An 18,308-nucleotide genomic window follows, 5' to 3' on the forward strand; every position below is an offset into this window, starting at 1 on the left:
GCATTGGCAGGCGGAGTCTTAACCACTGTACCACCAGGGAAGTCCGAGATTTGAATATTTTTAGGAGTTGGGGCTACTTCTAAAAATTCAAAACTAAATAACCATAAAAATAGATGCTGTTTCCACGGTAACATAAAAGAATAGCAATAAAAGACAGAGAAGGTAGCTCTCAATAATTTATTCATTCTCAATAAAATCCTAAGATCTGTTCTTTTTAAAAGTAAGTCAAAATTTTAAACATGTCCCTAGTATTAATCATGCTAGAAATATTCAGTTCCATCAAAAAGATATCATAATAGGGTTTTATGTGATGTTTTAATTTTTTCATAATATATATTTGTTAGAATAACGGGAGAGGCAGTGCATTTTATTGAGCTTAACAATACCATGAAGTGTCTTGTGCTTTTATCTTGCCTCTGGCATTAGCCACTGAATATACATTTTATTTTTTACTTTTAGAAGTAAAAACAGAGATAATTGAGAACACAAATGGAAATAATAAAGAGAATAATTAATAGCAATAGACCAAAATGTACTATTTAGTATATGCCATGTTAGTATTAGTTGTTTCATAAATTTTTACTAATCTTTAGAGAAAAAAATTGAGGGAAAATTTTTATGCATTTTATAGATAAAATACTGAAGCTCAAAAATACTAAGTAACTTATCATGATAAGTTACCCAATTAGATCTGAATAGTGTTATAAAGTGATGTTCTTTTATTCTCAACAGTTCAATTTCTCCATTTTTATTTGTTTAATTATGAAAGTAGTACATATATATGGAAAAATATGGGGTAAAAAGTAAAATTTCCTATACCGGCTTAATCTTCTCTCCAGATGTCATCTGTATTCCAAATAGATATGTATACATTTCTAATAAATTGTATAGCATTTACATATATATATTACAGATACTATTTAGAGGAAAATGTTCACATATATTTTCCACAAATGAGATCATTCAAAATTCAAAGTAAGTTGTACTGTGCGTTATTTTTCCCTCTTTTCAATGTTTGATGACAGTACATTTAGACCTCTCAGTCATTTTGGTGGCTATGTAGTAATCTGAACTGTGGATACACCATGATTTATTTAAACATTCTCCTCTTGGAAAATATTTGTTTCCATTATTTGTGTTGTAACAAAATAGGCTTCAATAAGCATTTTCAACATTTGTAGACACGAATAAGTATTCATATAGATGAAAAATTATTGGTTTTAATTTTATCTTATTAAGTAGATAACAGAGACATTAGAAAATATGTAGGTATGGGTTTTTTACTTACTGTTTATTTGTTCCCTTTATTTATGAATCCCTGAGATTGGTGTCTGTCTATACTTTTGGTTTCTATGATAATAACAGCATTTTTGGCAATGTCTACATAGTACTAAGGTATAAATCCATTATTCTGACCATGAATTCTTTCATCTATTTACTTGACTAGTATTTATTAAGTGCCTATCATATTCTAAGTGCCACGTGCTGGGGAGGAAGAGAGGAGTAAGACATAGCCCCAGCCAACAGGAAGTTTACAGTAGAGTAGGATAGCTTATTTCTGATTATTATTCATGTAAATGAATAATGTAATTTTAAACATTTATGATCTAGGTGTTCCATGTCTTTAAGACAAATTTAAATATATGACTGGTTATCTTTTTTAACAGTAACCTTGGCACCTTAATGATTCCATGAGGATAATTCACAGGAAGGATCTTCCTCCCTCATTTTCATCTGTATTAGAATCAGAGTGATTTCATAAATAGTGTTTCCCTTTTTGAATTCTGCAGGTAATCACAGGTAATTGAGCTGGATTTTTTCATAAGCTGTTGAAACACATTATGGGAGACACTTCTAAATGTCCACCCAATACCCATGGTAAATAAACTGTGAGGAGAAGCTGTGATGAGTGTGAGGTGAAGTATTTAGTGTTTTTGTGCCATGAGGTGTCCAAGTAACACATTTCTGGCCAAAGAGACATACATGGAGATGTGTTGAGCCTTTAGGAAGGCATTTGCTTTGCCTAATAAAAGGACAGACATGGCTATTTCAACTCTTCTCTACCCCCACTTCTTCCTGCTTTGAATGTGGACATGATGTCTCGAGTTTCAGCAGCCCTCCTGTGATCAGCTGATGATAAAAGTTAACTTTAAGAAGAATGGAAAGATAGAAAGCTTCTGGTTTCTTGGTGGACTTATTGAGGACTGGAACAAATTATCAACAATTGACTGCTTTCAGATTTCTTATTATGTGAAAAAATTAAACACCTATATATTTAGTCCTCTGACAGCTTTTGCCATTTGAGGCTGAATTCATCAGGACTGCATTGGGTTTTGGTAGTAGAAGCCTCACACTCATGAATCGGTATAGTAAGCTGGACCATTTTTGAATTCTGTCATTGTTCTGCTTATGTTGTTGTTTCCATCGTCTTCTTTCATATGGTCGTTTTCCCATGCTGCAATTTAGAAAGTTTGACTCAAATATTTTCTTGCTTAAATTCAAACTGTGTAGCACTAATTAACATTTTAATAATTAAGTTGTTTTTATTTGTTTGTTTGGTTGGTTCTGGGGAGAAACTTCATTTTAAGTGTTCTCCATTGAATCATACAAAAGTCTGATTTGAAGTATGGTGCCAAAATTCAACAGGGCCATTTCCTTCTGGCTTTTTCTCTATGGATCCTTTTTTTATTTTTTTTTTATTTTTATTTTTTTGTTTTTTGTTTTTGCGGTATGTGGGCCTCTCATTGTTGTGGCCTCTCCCGTTGCGAAGCACAGGCTCCGGACGCGCAGGCTCAGCAGCCATGGCTCACGGGCCCAGCCGCTCCGTGGCATGTGGGATCTTCCCAGACCGGGGCACGAACCCGTGTCCCCTGCATCGGCAGGCGGACTCTCAACCGCTGCACCACCAGGGAAGCCCATGGATCCTTTTTTTTAAAAATTTTATATTAGAGTATAGTTGAGTTAAAACGTTGTGTTAGTTTCACGTGTACAGCAGAGTGATTCATTTATACACATACATACATCCATTCTTTTTCAGATTCTTTTCCCATATAGGTTATTACAGAATATTGAGTAGAGTACCCTGTGCTATACAGTAGGTCCTTGTTGATTATCTATTTTATATATAGTAGTGTGTATATGTTAATCCGAAACTCCTAATTTATTCCTCTGCCCCACATTCCCCATTTGGTAACCATAAGTTTGTTTCCGAAGTCTGTGAGACTGTTTCTGTTTTGTAAGTAAGTTCATTTGTGTCATTTCTTAGATTCCTCACATAAGCGATATCATATGATATTTGTCTTTCTCTGTCTGACTTACTTCACTTAGTATGATACTCTCTAGGTCCATCCATGTTGCTGCAAATGGCATTATTTCATTCTTTTTTATGGCTGAGTAACATTCCATTGTATATATGTACCACATCTTCTTTTTCCATTCCTCCGTCCATGAACATTCAGGTTGCTTCCATGTTTTGGCTGTTGTAAATAGTGCTGCAGTGAACATTGGGGTGCACGTATCTTTTCGAATTATGGTTTTCTCTGGATATGTGCCCAGGAGTGGGATTGCTGGACATATGGTAGTTCTATTTTTAGTTTTTAAAGAAACCTCCATACTGTTCTCCATAGTGGTTATACCAATTTACATCCCCACCAACAGTGTAGGAGAGTTCCCTTTTCTCCACACCCTCTCCAGCATTTATTGCTTGTAGACTTTTTGATGATGGCCATTCTGACCAGTGTGAGGTGAAACGTCACTGTAGTTTCGATTTGCGTTTCTCTAATAATTAGTGATGTTGAGCATCTTCCGAAACTCTGTTGAATAGAAGTGGCAAGAGGGGACATCCTTGTCTTGTTCCTGATCTTAGGAGAAATGCTTTCAGCTTTTCACAGTTGAGAATAATGTTAGCTGTTGGTTTGTCATATATGGCCTTTATTATGTTGAGGTAGTTTTCCTCTGTGCTGAGTTTCTGGAGAGTTTTTATCATAAATGGGTGTTGAATTTTGTCAGAAGCTTTTTCTGCATCTATCGAGATGATCATGTGGTTTTAATTCTTTGGTTTGTTGATGTGGTGTATCACACTGATTTGCAGATATTGAAGAATACTTGCATCTGCTTCTGGGTCTCGCAGTGGTAGTGGCATCCCGCACACTACCGGGGCAGCAGGGGCAGTGATTGGCTACTGCTCGCTGCTCGTGCGTGCTCCCCAGATGGCAGGGGCAGTGAACAGTGCCCACTCCTGGGTCTCCCAAAAGCAGTGGCAGTCTGTGCACTGCCGGGACAGCAGGGGCGCAGCGATTGACACCTGCTTGTGGGTCTCCTAGTGGCAGTGGTGGCTCGCGCCCACCACTGGAGCTCATGTAGGTCGTGTCCTGTTGCCTAAGAGTGCGTGCAGGGAAAGAAGCTCCTATGGCGGTCCTACCCCTCTCCTTGCACGTTTCCCCAATAATGGCACCTTGTCTCTCTGGTGTGCCTAAGCTTCTTCTGAATACACCCTTGGTTGCCACACTCCAGCCTCTTCAGGCTGTCTCTGCACAGCCAATCCCAGTCCTCTACCTAGATCTGACCTCTGAAGCCTGAGCTTCAGCACCCAGCCCCTGCCCATAGTGGTGGAAAAGCATCTCAGGCTGGGGAGCACAGTGCGGAGGTGACCATCTGTGCAGGTCACCCTCTGTCTTGCCTTCCTCAAACTGGTTGCTGCACTCTCCTCTGAGTCTCTGAAGCTTCTCCTCCATCCTGGCTGATCTCCTCACCGTAGAGGGGACTTTCCGGGGTGCAGGAAAATTTCCTCCTTCGTAGTTCCCTCCCTGGGGTGCAGTTCCCATCCCAGTTCCTTCCTTTATTTTTTTCCCTTTTTTCTTTTGTCCTATCCAGTTATGGGGAGGTTTTCTTGCCCTTTCAGAAATCTGAGGTCTTTTGCCAGTGTTCAGTAGATGTTCTGTGCAAATCGTTCCACTTATAGATGTATTTTTGATGTATTGGTGGGAGTAGGTGAGTTCCACGTCCTACTCTTCTGCCATCTTGATCCCTAAGATCTCTCTATGAATTCTTGATACATTCAGCTGCATTACAAATATAACCATCATGTTGTGCTGATCAGAATAATTTTTGCTTCCTCAGCTTACTCTAAAGCACTAAACAACGCATTCCTGTGCTTCATCTTGACCCTTTTAGACAATTTGTGTACAGAGGAGCAGTTATCTCTAACTGTGCTTTGTTATAAGTTCCCACGAACTCCAAATTCGGCCTCTGAAAGTAGCCATGGCAGCAAGACTCACAGCCAAGTAGCCTCCACGTGGCCCACCTTGCCATGCCACTTTCCAGTGCTTACAGAGAGCACAAGAATCCTTGTTATAGTATAAGTTTCTGATAATTAATTGGACTGTCACACAGAAAAAGGTGTCCTAGAATTTCAGTCAAGTATAAATCTTGTTTAAAGACTACATTTTAACCTGGTCCAAAGGGCGTCTTCAGATAGCCAAAGCAAAGTTGTAACAGATGTGCTTATCTATGCACTTTAAAATTTTATTAAACCACCAAAAGTCACAGAAAACATGACATACATAAACATTAAAAAAGAAATTTAGGATAATCACCATCGGGAAAACATCATAGTTGTTGAGGGGTTATTTTATATGATTCAGTTAACAACAGAATAAAATGTAGTCCTCGTTTTCTCATACATGGTAATATGAGATGAGTCTCAAACATCTGGCCTCATTCACCATAGGCTCATTGAAGATGTTGCTCTTTTTATTAAATTCTTCAGTGCTTTCTTACAATACTTGGGATAATAACATAGGCAAATTAATTCTTGATTAGAATGCCCATTAATTTACTAAACTAAGCCATAGTCTACCTGAATAGTTTACACAACATTTTTCCCCCCAAATATAAAGCTGATAAAAAAGGGAGAGTTTACCTGATTTCCTCCCATACCATGACAGTTGAATATACCCACTTTTTCATTTTCCTTGCGGCCCATGTTGTCTAAACATTGATTTGTTTCAACATTTCTTATCTAAAGGAAACACACAAAAATGTAAGTCAGAAGGTCTTTCTGATATTTTCAAATTGCAAATTGGAAACAAAATAATATGAGTTTATAAGGAAATTTCTCCAAGGAGAACACATTGTTTTAAATATTTATTTTTATTTTTCTATGTCCATTCTGAGATCTATATAAGATTCTAAACTCTCATTCAAGTAAACTTGAATAGCATGAGCATTGTCATTAGCATCCAATCAAGAGGCACTCTTCGTTTATAGCATAGTATCAGAAAAGAAGAAAACCTCTACATATTATAAATTAGGAATTCTTCCCAAAATCCTTTTAAAATTAGGACAGTTTCCAAATTCCACTCAGATAACTATAATGTATTTGTGATGTCCTATAGAGAAAGGAATAGAAACAAATTGGTCAAATATTCAAATTTATGTGTTTTTAGTTGCTTCATTACTAGATGCTCCATTCTGTACATTTATAAAGATTAATTACACTGTTTATTTCTTTAACTAAAATAGACACATCTTTTTTCATTCCCAGTGCCAAACTTAGTGGAAAGCAGCTGACCCTAAGAAAAGCTATTACAAGGCTAAATGGTGATTTCACATGAAAATTCTTCAAAACCAAGATTAAATTGCCAACTGTAAACATAAGATTCATGGTTTACACTCAAACACTGTCCCATAATTAGCATAACATTAATAGACATCTGTGCCAGATGCAATTACAAAAGCCATTTATTGAGTTTAAAGATGCCCAGATTACTAAATCAAGCACAAGTGAATGTAGAAAAGAAGAAAAACCTTTCTAGTAGATGCAATGTTTTAGAATTTTTTCCTTAGTCTTACCTCCAAGTAGTATGTTTTGTACTTGTCCACTCTGCTTCCAAAAAGTTCTTACCTCTGACTCTTATTTGGACACATATTACTGTTTACTCACACATTACTTGGATATATTTATTTATAATAGTTATCTATGCTTTAGGTACATGTTTCTCCCTACTGGCAAATGAATATGATTAGAAACTTCTATAGAGGCTGGAGTAGGTTTATACAATTCAACTTTTTTGTATGGTACAGAACCCTGTGGTCAGGTAATGGTTCCCAGAGTTAGGAAAAGTATTGTCATTTGCAGTAAACCCCAATCAGCAACTGAAATTAGTGGGGAGTAGAATTCACACTTGGTAAGGGGTTGGGCAGAACTGAGCAGTGTGGTCAAGCCCTGTTCCAATGATTAGAGGGAGGCAAGAGTGGAAGAAGAGAAACAAATAAGGAGACTATTGAGTCATGCCAGCAGGAGATGATGGTTACTTCGAATAATAGGATAACAGTGGAGGTGGGGAGGTCAAACTTAGGATGTTTTTAAGGTAGAGCCAGTACGGCTTGCAATTGAATTGGAAATGAGCTAGGAGAGAAAAGGCATCAAGAAGCATTACAAGGTTTTGGCCTGAGCAAATAGGTAGATGATGTTTCCATTTACTGGGAACAATATTCTGAGTTCTTACACATTGATAACTGTATCTGTGGTCTTTATGCTTGAAAATCCATTTTGTGGATCTGAAGTCCTTGGCTTACAATATATTTCCTTGAATATCTTTAAAATGTTACTTTATTCACTTCCAGCATAAATAGTTGCTTTTGAAAAGTCTGATGATAGTCTGATTTTCTTTCCCTTATTCTTACAAATGTCTGTTTGCCTGAATGCCAAACTAAGTCCAATAGGTTTACCACAACATATCTTAAAATTCATTCTGTATCACTTGCCCAGGTATATGGTGTTCTGTTTCAATATGTAGTTCCAAATTTATTTTCAAGGCTAAATGTTGAATAATATTATATATAATTGAATTATATATAATTAAATAAATATTGAGTTATAATTTTAGTGTTCATTTTGTTTCATTGCTTTTTCTCATTAGGAAATCCTATTATTTTGGACCTTCTTGCTTCTCTATATGTCATTTTCTATTCAATAGTTTTGTCTTTTATTTCTTTTTTATTTTAAAAAGTTTCCTCCTTTCCCCCCTCTAAAACTCTATGGCATTTTCTCCTGGGATTATTGACTCATCTGTTCTTTAAGTTTATCCTTCATTTCTGAAATGATTCATTCATTTCTAATTCTTTCCTGCATTTCAGGTCCTCATTTCAGAGGTTTTTCTAAATTTGATTTATATTGTTCTTTTACTTATTTTATCATTGTAAAATTTCTCTTGGCTTGTTTTGAAATATTAGTTTACAGTTTTCCTCTGTCTTATGAGCATAAAGTTCTGGTGTGCTTTCATTTTTTGTAGAGCTATCATTTTACTCTTTATTATCTTTATTCTTATGGCAGTGATTCTTTTCTATTTTCCTTTCCTTTTTTTTTTTTTTTCTTTCAGGAAACAAATTCTCTGGATCTTTTAAGAGGGAGAATTTGATTAGGAAGTATTTTTTCCTCCTTCCTTCCTCCCTCCCTTTCTCTCTTTGTCTCTTCCTTTCTTTCTTTCCCTTTTTCTGTCTCTCCCTCCCTTCCTTCCTGATGGGGGGAATCACTTGACATCTTTAAACTATTCTGATGCCTGGTATCTATGCCCAGATGATTCTCATTAATTGGTATAGGGTGTTGTAAAAAAAATTGGTATCAGGTGTTGTAAAGTCTCCCCAGGTGATTAAAATGTGCAGAGTTTGGCAAACACCATTCTGGAGGAAGATATAGCATGTCTTGATATTGAATGGTGACATTACAGTTACTTTTCCTTTTTTGAGTAACCTTTTTCAGTGGTTTCCACCTGGGCTGCCCTGTAGACTCACCTGGAAAACTTTTAGAATGTACTTCTACTTTGCTTCACCTTCATAGATTCTGATTCAAATGGTCTAGAGTAGGACCAGAATACAGTTAAAAGCTCCCCAGATAATTCAAATGTGTAATCAGGGCTGAAACTCCCCTTATCAGGAAAACACAACAGAGTAGTTGGTAACTAGAAGCCTGTTAATTTTGTGAATCATTTTGAAAACTCTGAGTGCTGGTGGAAAGGTAAGGAGGTTTTCATAGCAAAGCTGATTTCCCAGCTACCCACTGGGTATGTTTAAGAATAAATGTTTCCAGCTGTACCTACAGGAAATGTTTACACTGGAGACCATTTCTAACTTCACAAATCTAGATCTGTTCCTGTAATTTTTGAAGAGTTGAAAAAAAATGCCTTCTGTTTTTTGAGATCTCTTGGTTCTGTTCAACTCTGCCATTTTTATTTTTTAAAAATGTTTACTGAAGTATGGTTTATTTACAATGTTGTGTTTGTTTCAGGTGTACAGCAAAGTGATCCAGTTATGTATATATATAATATATGTTATATATATATATTCTTTTTCAGATTCTTTCCCATATAAGTTATTACAGAGCATTGAGTAGAGTTCCCTGTGCAGTACAGTAGGTCCTTGTTGATTCTCTGTTTTATATATAGTACTGCATATATGTTAATCACAAACTCATAATTTATCCTTCCCCCCACATTTCCACTTTGGTAACCATAAGTTTGTTTTTGAAGTCTGTGAGACTGTTTCTGTTTTGTAAATAAGTTCATTTGTATCATTTTTTAGGATCCACATATAAGTGATATCATATGACATTTGTCTTTCTCTGTCTGACTTCACTTAGTATGATAATCTATGTGTCCGTCCATGTTGCTGCAAATGGCATTATTTCATTCTTTCTTATGGCTGAGTAATATTCTACTGTATATATCAATATATACCACGTCTTTTTTTATTCATTCCTCTGTTGATGGACATTCAGGTTGCTTCCATGTCTTAGCTATTGTAAATAGTGCTGCAATGAGCATTGGGGTGCATGTTTGTTTTTGAATTATGGTTTTCTCCAGATATGTGCCCAGGAGTGGGATTGCTGGACATATGGTTGTTCTATTTTTAGTTTTTAAAAAACCTTCATACTGTTCTCCATAGTGGTTATACCAATTAACATCCCCACTAACAGTGTAGGAGAGTTCCCTTTGTCTCTACACCCTCTCCAGTATTTATTGCTTGTAGACTTTTTGATGATGTACATTCTGACCAGTGTGAGGTGAAACGTCACTGTAGTTTTGATTTGCATTTCTCTCATAATTAGTGACATTGAGCATCTTTTCATGTCCTTATTGGCCATCTGTATGCCTTCTTTGGAGTAATGGCTATTTAGAGCTTCTGCCCATTTTTTGATTGGGTTGTTTGTTTGAGATTGAGCTGCATGAGCTTCTTGTATATTGTGGAGACTAATCCCTCTCCGTTGCATTGTTTGCAAATATTTTCTTCCATTCTTTGGGTTGTCGTTTTGTTTATGGTTTCCTTGCTGTGCAAAGCTTTTAAGTTTAATTAGGTCCCATTTGTTTATTTATTTTTTTCATTACTCTAGAAGGTGGATCTAAAAAGATATTGCTACAGTTTTATGTCAGAGTGTTCTACCTATGTTTTCCTCTAAGAGTTTTATTGTCTCTGGTCTTACATTTAGATATTTAATCCACTTTGGGTTTATTTTTGTGTATGGTGTTAGGGAACGTTTCATTCATTTACATGTAATTGGCCAGTTTTCCCAGCACCACTTGTTGGAGAGACTCTTTTTTCTTCATTGTATATTCTTGCTTCCTTTGTCGTAGATTAATTGACCATAAGTGTGTGGGTTTATTTCTGGGCTTTCTATCTTGTTCCATTTATCTATATTTCTGTTTTTATGCCAGTACCACACTTTTGATGACTGTAGCTTTGTAGTATAGTCTGAAGTCGGGGAGTCTGATTCCTCCAGCTGCATTTTTCTCTCTCAGAATTGCTTTGGCTATTCATGGTCTTTTGTGTTAACATACAAATTTAAATAATTTAAGTTCTAGTTCTGTGAAAAATGCCATTGGTAATTTGATAGGAATTCACTTAATCTGTAAATTGCCTTGGGTAGTGTAGTTATTTTGACAATATTGATTCTTCCAATCCAAAAACATGGTATATCTTTACATCCCTTGGTGTCATCTTTGATTTCTTTCATCAGCATTTTATACTTTTCCAAGTACAGGTCTTTTGTCTCCCTAGGTAGGTTTGTTCCTGGGTATTTTTTTCTTTTTGATGCAGTGGTAAATGGGATCGTTTCCTTAATTTATCTTTCTGATCTTTTGTTGTTAGTATATAGGAATGCAAGAGATTTCTGTGTATTCATTTTGTATCCTGCAACTTTACCGAATTTGTTGATGAGCTCTAGTAGTTTATTGGTAGCTCTTTAGGATTTTCTATGTATAGTATCATGTCATCTGCAAACAGAAACAGTTTTGCTTCTTCTTTTCCAATTTGGATTCCTTTTATTTCTTTTTCTTCTCTGATTAACGTGGTTAGGACTTCTAAAGCTGTGTTGAATAAAAGTGGCGAGACCATACATCTGTGTTTTGTTCCTGATCTTAGAGGAAATGCTTTCAGCTTTTCAGTTGAGAATGATGATAGCTATGGGTTTGTCATATATGGCCTGTGTTCCCTCTATGCTTACTTTCTGGAGAGTTTTTTTAATCATAAATGGGTGTTGAATTGTGTCAGAAGCTTTTTCTGCATCTATTGAGATGATCATATGGTTTTTATTCTTCAGTTTGTTAATATGGTGTATCACATTGATTGATTTGTGTATATGGAAGAATCCTTGCATACCTGGGATAAATCCCACTTGAACATGGTGTATGATCCTTTTAATGTATTAGGTTTGCTAGTATTTTGTTGTAGATTTTTTGTATCTACATTCATCAGTGATATTAGCCTGTAATTTTCTTTTTTTGTGATATCTTTGTCTGATTTTGGTATCAGGGTGATGGTGGCCTCAAAGAATGAGTTTGGGAGTGTTCCTTCCTCTGCAGTTTTTTTGGAATAGTTTCAGAAGGATAGATATTAGCTTTTATTTAAATGTTTGATAGAATTTGCCTGTGAAGCCATCTGGTCTTGGACTTCGTTTTTTGGGAGTTTTTTCATCACAGCTTCAATTTCAGTACTTGTGATTGGTCTGTTCATATTTTCTGTTTCTTCCTGGTTCAGTCTTGTAAGGTTTCACCTTTCTAAGCGTTTTTCCATTTCTTCTACGTTGTCCATTTTATTGGCATATAGTTGCTTGTAGTAGTCTATTATGATCCTGTGTATTTCTGTGGTGTCTGTTGTAATTTCTCCTTTTCCATTTCTAATTTTTACTGATTTGGCCCTCTCTTTTTTTTTTTTTTTCTTGATGAGTCTGGCTAAGAGTTTATCAATTTTATCTTTTCAAAGAACCAGGTTTTAGTTTCATTGATCTTTGCTATTATTTTCTTCATCTCAATTTCACTTATTTCTGCTCTGATTTTTCTGACTTCTTTCCTTCCACTAAGTTTGGGTTTTGTTCACTCTTCTTTCTAGTTGCTTTATGTGTAAGGTTAGGTTGTTTATTTGTAGTTTTTCATGTTTCCTGAGGTAAGAATCCACTGCTATAAACGTCCCTCTTAGAACTGCATTTGCTGCATCCCATAGGTTTTGGATCATCGTCTTTTCATTGTCATTTGTCTCTAGGTACTTTTTGATTTCTTCAGCAATCCATTGGTTGCTTAGTAGCATATTATTTAGCCGCATATGTTTGTGTTTTTTACAGTTTTTTTCTTGTGTGCAATTTCTAATCTCATAGTGTTGTGGTTGGAAAAGATGCTTTATATGATTTCAATTTTCTTTAATTTACTATGGTTTTCTTTGTTGCCCAGCATGTTCTCTAACCTGGAGAATGTTCTGTGTGCAGTTGAGAAGAATTGTATTCTGCCGCTTTGGGGTGGAATGTCCTATAAATATCAAGCCCATCTGGTCTATTGTTGTGTGTGTCATTTAAAGCTTGTGTTTCCTTGTTTATTTTCTGTCTGGATGATCTGTCCATTAGTGTAAGTGGGGTGTTAAAGTCCCCCAGTATTCTTGTGTTACTGTTGATTTCCCCTTTTATGGCTGTTAGCATTTGCCTTATGTATTGAGGTGTTCCTATGTTGGGTGCATAAATATTTATAATTGTTATATCTTCTTGGATTGATCCCTCAATCATTGTGTAGTATCCTTCTTTGTCTCTTCTGACAGTCTTTATTTTAAAGTCTATTTTGTCTGATATGAGTGTTGCTTACTCCAGTTTTTTTTTTTTGATTTCCATTTGCATGGAATACCTTTTTGCATCCTGTCACTTTCGGTCTGTATGTGTCCCTAGCTCTGAAGTGGGTCTTTTGTAGACAGCTTATATACGGGTCTTGTTTTTGTATCCGTTCAGCCAGTGTGCATCCTTTGGTCGGAGCATTTAATCCATTTACATTTAATGTAATTATCAATATGTATGTTCTTCTTGCCATTTTGTTAATTGTTTTATATTTCTTTTGGTAGGTCTTTTTCTTCCCTTCCTCTTTTATTATCTTCTCTTGTGATTTGATGACTTTTAGTGTTGTGTTTGTATTCCTTTTTCTTCTTTGTGTATATATCTATCATAGATTTTTGGTTTGCAGTTACATGAGGTTTTTTTTTTTTTTTTTTTTTTGCGGTACGTGGGCCTCTCACTGTTGGGGCCTCTCCCGTTGCGGAGCACAGGCTCCGGACGCGCAGGCTCAGCGGCCATGGCTCACGGGCCCAGCCGCTCCGCGGCATGTGGGATCTTCCCAGACCGGGGCATGAACCCGTGTCCCCTGCATCGGCAGGCGGACTCTCAACCACTGCGCCACCAGGGAAGCCCTACATGAGGTTTTGATATAGCAGTCTATATATATATATATATATATATATATATATACACACACACACACACACACAAGATTGTTTTAAGTTGCTGTTCTCTTAATTTCAAATGTGTTTCCAATATCCTGCATTTGTATTCTCCTGTCCTCACGATTGCTGGTTTTGACATCATTTGTGTGTGGATTATTTCCTATGTTTACTAAATGTTTGCCTTTACCAGTGAGCTTTCCCATTCCTAATTTTCTTGTTTAGAGTTGTGGCTTTTTCTTTGTCACCTATAGAAGCTCCTTTAGCATTTGTTGTAAAGCTGGTTTGGTGGTGCTGAATTCTCTTATTTTTTGCTTGTCTGTAAAGCTTTTGTTTTCTCTGTCAGATCTGAATGAAAGCCTTGTTGGGTAGAATATTCTTAGGTGCAGGTTTTTTTCTTTCATCACTTTAAATATATTGTGACACTCCCTTCTGGCCTGTAGAGTTTATGCTGAAAAATCAGCTGATAACCTTATAGGGATTCCCTTGCATGTTACTTGTTGCTTTTCCTTTGTTGCTTTTAATATTTTTTCTTTGTCTTTAATTTTTATAAGTTTGATTAATATGTGTCTTGGCATGTTCCTCCTTGGGTTTATCCTGTATGGAACTCTGTGCTTCCTGGAGTTGAGTGAGTGTTTCCTTTTCCATGTTAGGGAGGTTTTTGGCTATAATCTCTTCAAATATATTGTCAGGGCCCTTTCTATGTCTCTTCTCATCCTGGGACTCTTATAATGCAAATGTTGGTGTGTTTAATGTTGTCCCAGAGGTCTCTGAGGCTGTCCTCTTTTCTTTGCATTCTTTTCTCTTTGTTTTGTTCTATAGCAGTGATTTCCACCATTTCTATCTTCCAGGTCACTTATCAGTTATTATGCCTCAGTTATTCTGCTACTGATTCTTTCTAGTGTATTTTTCATTTCAGTTATTGTATTGTTCAACTCTGTTTGTTCTTTATCTCTTTGTTAAACTGTGTTTTGTATCTTCTCGGTTTGTGCCTCCATTCTTTTTCCAAGATCTTGGATCATCTTTACCATCATTACTCTGAATTATTTTTCAGGTAGATTGCCTATCTCCACTTCAGTCAGTTGTTCTTCCAGGGTTTTATCTTTTCCATTTGTCTGGTGCATATTCCTTTTCCATCTCATTGTGTCTGACTTCCTCTGTTTCTAGTCTCAGTTTCACAGGCTGCAGGATTGTATTTCCTCTTGCTTCTAGTGTCTGTTCCCTGGCGGGTGATGCTGGTCTAAGAGGCTTGTGCAGGCTTCCTGGCAGGAGGGACTGGTGCCTGCCTACTGGTTGGTGGAGCTGGGTCTTGTCCCTCTGGTGGGCAGGCTGTGTCAAGGGGTGTGTTTAATGGACAGCTGTGGGTTCAGGAAGGTTTTAGGCAGCCAGTGTCTGCTGATGGGTGGAGCTGTGTTCCCACCCTGTTGGTTGTTTGGCCTGAGGCATCTCAGCACTGAAGCCTACAGGCTGTTGGGTGGGGCCAGGACTTGGTGACAAAATGGCAGCCTCCTGGAGAGTTCATGCCAATGAGTACTCCCCTGTACCTCTGCCACCAGTGTCCTCTTTTCCACAGTGAGCCATAGCCACCCCCCTGCTCTCCAGGAGACCAAGACTAGCAGGTAGGTCTGGCCCAGGCTCCTATGGAGTCCCTGCTTTTTCCATGAGTCCTCGTGTGTACCCTCCAAGGGTGGAGTTTCTCTTTCCACCAGTCCTGTGGTGTTTCTGTGATCAAGTCCCACTGGATTTCAAAGCCCAATGCTCTGGGGGGCTCCTCCTCCCACTGTTAGACCCCCAGACTGGGGAGCCTGATGTGTGGTTCAGAACTCTCACTCCTGTGGGACAACCTCTGTGATGTAATTATTTTCCAGTTTGTGGGTCACCCACCCAGTGGGTATGGGATTTGATTGTTCTGCACATGGGCCCCCTCCTACCATCTCATGTGGTTTCTTCTTTGTCTTTTAGATCTATCTTTTTTGGTACATTCCAGTCTTTTTTCAAGTCCAATGGTTGTTTAGCAGTTATTTGTGATTTTGGTGTTTTTGTGAGAGGAGGCAAGCTCAAGTCCTTCTACTCTGCTACCTTGTCTCTACCGCCACCCCCCTGCCCCACCCTGACCTCTCCCATTTTTATCTGGACTTTGTCACTGTTGTCCCTACCTCCATAAGTTGGGCTTTATTCCCTGCAGTTTGTCCTAAGAGCTTCAGCTATTGAGTTGTAAGAATTCACAGGCTGCAGAGTTTTCAGACCCTTCAGACATTTAGAGAGGGGACTTTTCACTGACTTGCACATTGGATTTTATGAAACACTTCTCCCAGTTTCAACTACTATTATTAAATTGGCATAAAACAATTTCTCATGAGTATCTATTGGCAACTCAGGTGTTATCCTGGTCTCATTTCCGTCAAACACCCCATTGCTTCCCTTTTTTCTTACAGCAATGATTGTATTATCATATGGTCATGAATTTTACAGGTCATATTTTGGGATTGGTGAGAATACCTTGTCACCTAATTTTACTGTTAAAGTTGTCCATCAGTGTTTGGTTTTGCTAACCTGGATGCTCTCTCTGCCTCAATGGAGGAATTCAAGGAGATTCAAACAGTATGTCACTGCTGCTGCTGTTTTTTCAGAATTCCAGAGTAGACTCGTTTTGGGGACTTCATGAAAAGGAGCCTGTTTTATTCATGACATGTTCTAACTTTTCTAAAAATTGGTTTGATGGTTTCCAGACATGTAATATTAATTGTCCCTTAGAATGCAGCAGGTGCTAAGAGGATATAGTATAGGAACCCAAGTCAAATCTGGTGAGGCTGGCTGGACATGGGTTCTAGGAGACTAGAAATAATTAGGAGTCAGTGGTTTTAGGAAAGCTGTCAGAATGAGACAGGGATGGCAAGCACCACAACCACCACAATAATAATTATTATTTATAGTTGTAATTGTATGTGCCATGAACCTGTCCCAAGCACTTATGTGTAATAACTAATTCAAAACCAACCTATTACCCCCATTTTACACATGAAAACATTATGATAGAAAGAGGTTAAGTAGTTTGCCCAAATAAGTTATTGAAAGTTATTATAGTGAGTTTGGGAACTGCCTAGTCCTGCCATCCAGACAGGTAGGCAGTGTTGTTCAGAAAGGAGGCCTATAACGAGGAAGGGAGGATTAAGTTCTAGTTGAATAAAGGTAAAGGTAAATGACAGGTCATCCAGACAGTGGCAAAGACACATGGAACATGAAAGGGGCCTAGGATCAGACCTGAGGAACCAGGTCAAAAAGGCTAGAAGCAAAGTGGTTTCCATGCTGAGTGTCTGTCAGACTGTTGGGCCCTGGTCATGAAAATGACTTCTGGCTATCATGACATTGGATACAAATATGGAGTGTCAGGGAACAGGGCTATCAATACCCATCTTAAAAAATTGATAAGGACATATCATCTGGATAGAGACAGTCTCTGAGAGGTTTTTGTGAGTAGTGCTATGATATCCAGATTTTTTTAAAAAAATGTATGTACACCTAGAAGGCAGCCTGATGTACATCAGGTTATTCTGAAGTCGATGAGCCTAACATTGAGAATCTGTAATATTTTCTTCAAACATAAAAATAGTCACTAGTGTCCTCTGACAGTCCTCAACAAGCAAATCTTAATGCACAATATAAGATACTGGCATACAGGAAAGTTCAAACTATGCATCTCATCTTTTGAGATGCAAAGGATGATCAGATATAGGATGATTTTGTGTGATTTTAAAATCAGAACCATTGTAAGAACACCCTGGAACTGAGGCAAATACATAATATTCCCAAAGAATGTTATTTAAGCAAAGAAATGAAATTTCAGGAAAGATCCTGATCTTGTCACTGGCGTCATATTACCTGACAACACCAATTGCTTCATCATGCCATTCATTAATCCTGAGAAAAATCTAGGCAAACAAACATGGAGGAACTTCATCCATAGAAACTCCTTACAGAATCCAACCTGTATCAACATAAGTAGAACATACGGGTGGTTCTGCATTCTGAGAAATTCTTGTGACTCATTCCTTATGTTGTGGTATAGCTTTGAATATATGGTGTGGGGCCAATGTAGTTTTAACTTTGTTGTCTGCTTTGACATTTCTTTGTTTACACATAATCTTTTATTGCCTGAGAACAATCTTTCATGACATAAACTTGGGAGTATTTTTCCCACTTGTGTTTTGATGTTTGAAATCAGCAAGTCTTTTTCTAAATGTTTCTACTCATTGGTAGTATCATTGGTAATGTTCTTACCACTTGCATGGTTTGTTCTTTAGCTTTTGCTCCCTCTGCTGGATTGTAACAGCAAGCAACAATGAGAACTCCAATTCTAAAAAAGAGTCATAAACTCCCACCCCCACCACCTTTGAACTTCAAAACTAACAGGTAAACTTCATTCTAAATTAAGAGTCTAAACTTAAGCTAGCTTTTTTTGGGCTTTAATTACTCCAACACATGCTTATCTTTCAACTGCACATTATGTTACTCATTATTTTAAATATGTCAACCTCATTTGGTTTCTCTTTCCTTGTGAAGAAGGAAAT

At 37.3% G+C, this 18,308-nt stretch overlaps 1 protein-coding gene across 2 annotated transcripts in view; it reads right to left on the reverse strand.

Moving 5' to 3' along the window:
- Positions 1 to 18,308, reverse strand: part of GALNT13 (polypeptide N-acetylgalactosaminyltransferase 13) — a gene marked incomplete at its 3' end in the record, with an annotated part of 475,050 nt that overhangs the window by 41,882 nt on the left and 414,860 nt on the right. For both annotated transcript variants that reach the window (XM_081242298.1, XM_081242297.1), the window contains exon 9: positions 5,921 to 6,019. In XM_081242298.1, the coding sequence (XP_081098424.1) occupies positions 5,921 to 6,019 (99 nt within the window). The remainder of the gene's footprint in view (positions 1 to 5,920; positions 6,020 to 18,308) is intronic.

This window comes from Mesoplodon bidens, assembly GCF_964165515.1.
Source record: "Mesoplodon bidens genome assembly, chromosome: 8".
NCBI lineage: Eukaryota > Metazoa > Chordata > Mammalia > Artiodactyla > Ziphiidae > Mesoplodon > Mesoplodon bidens.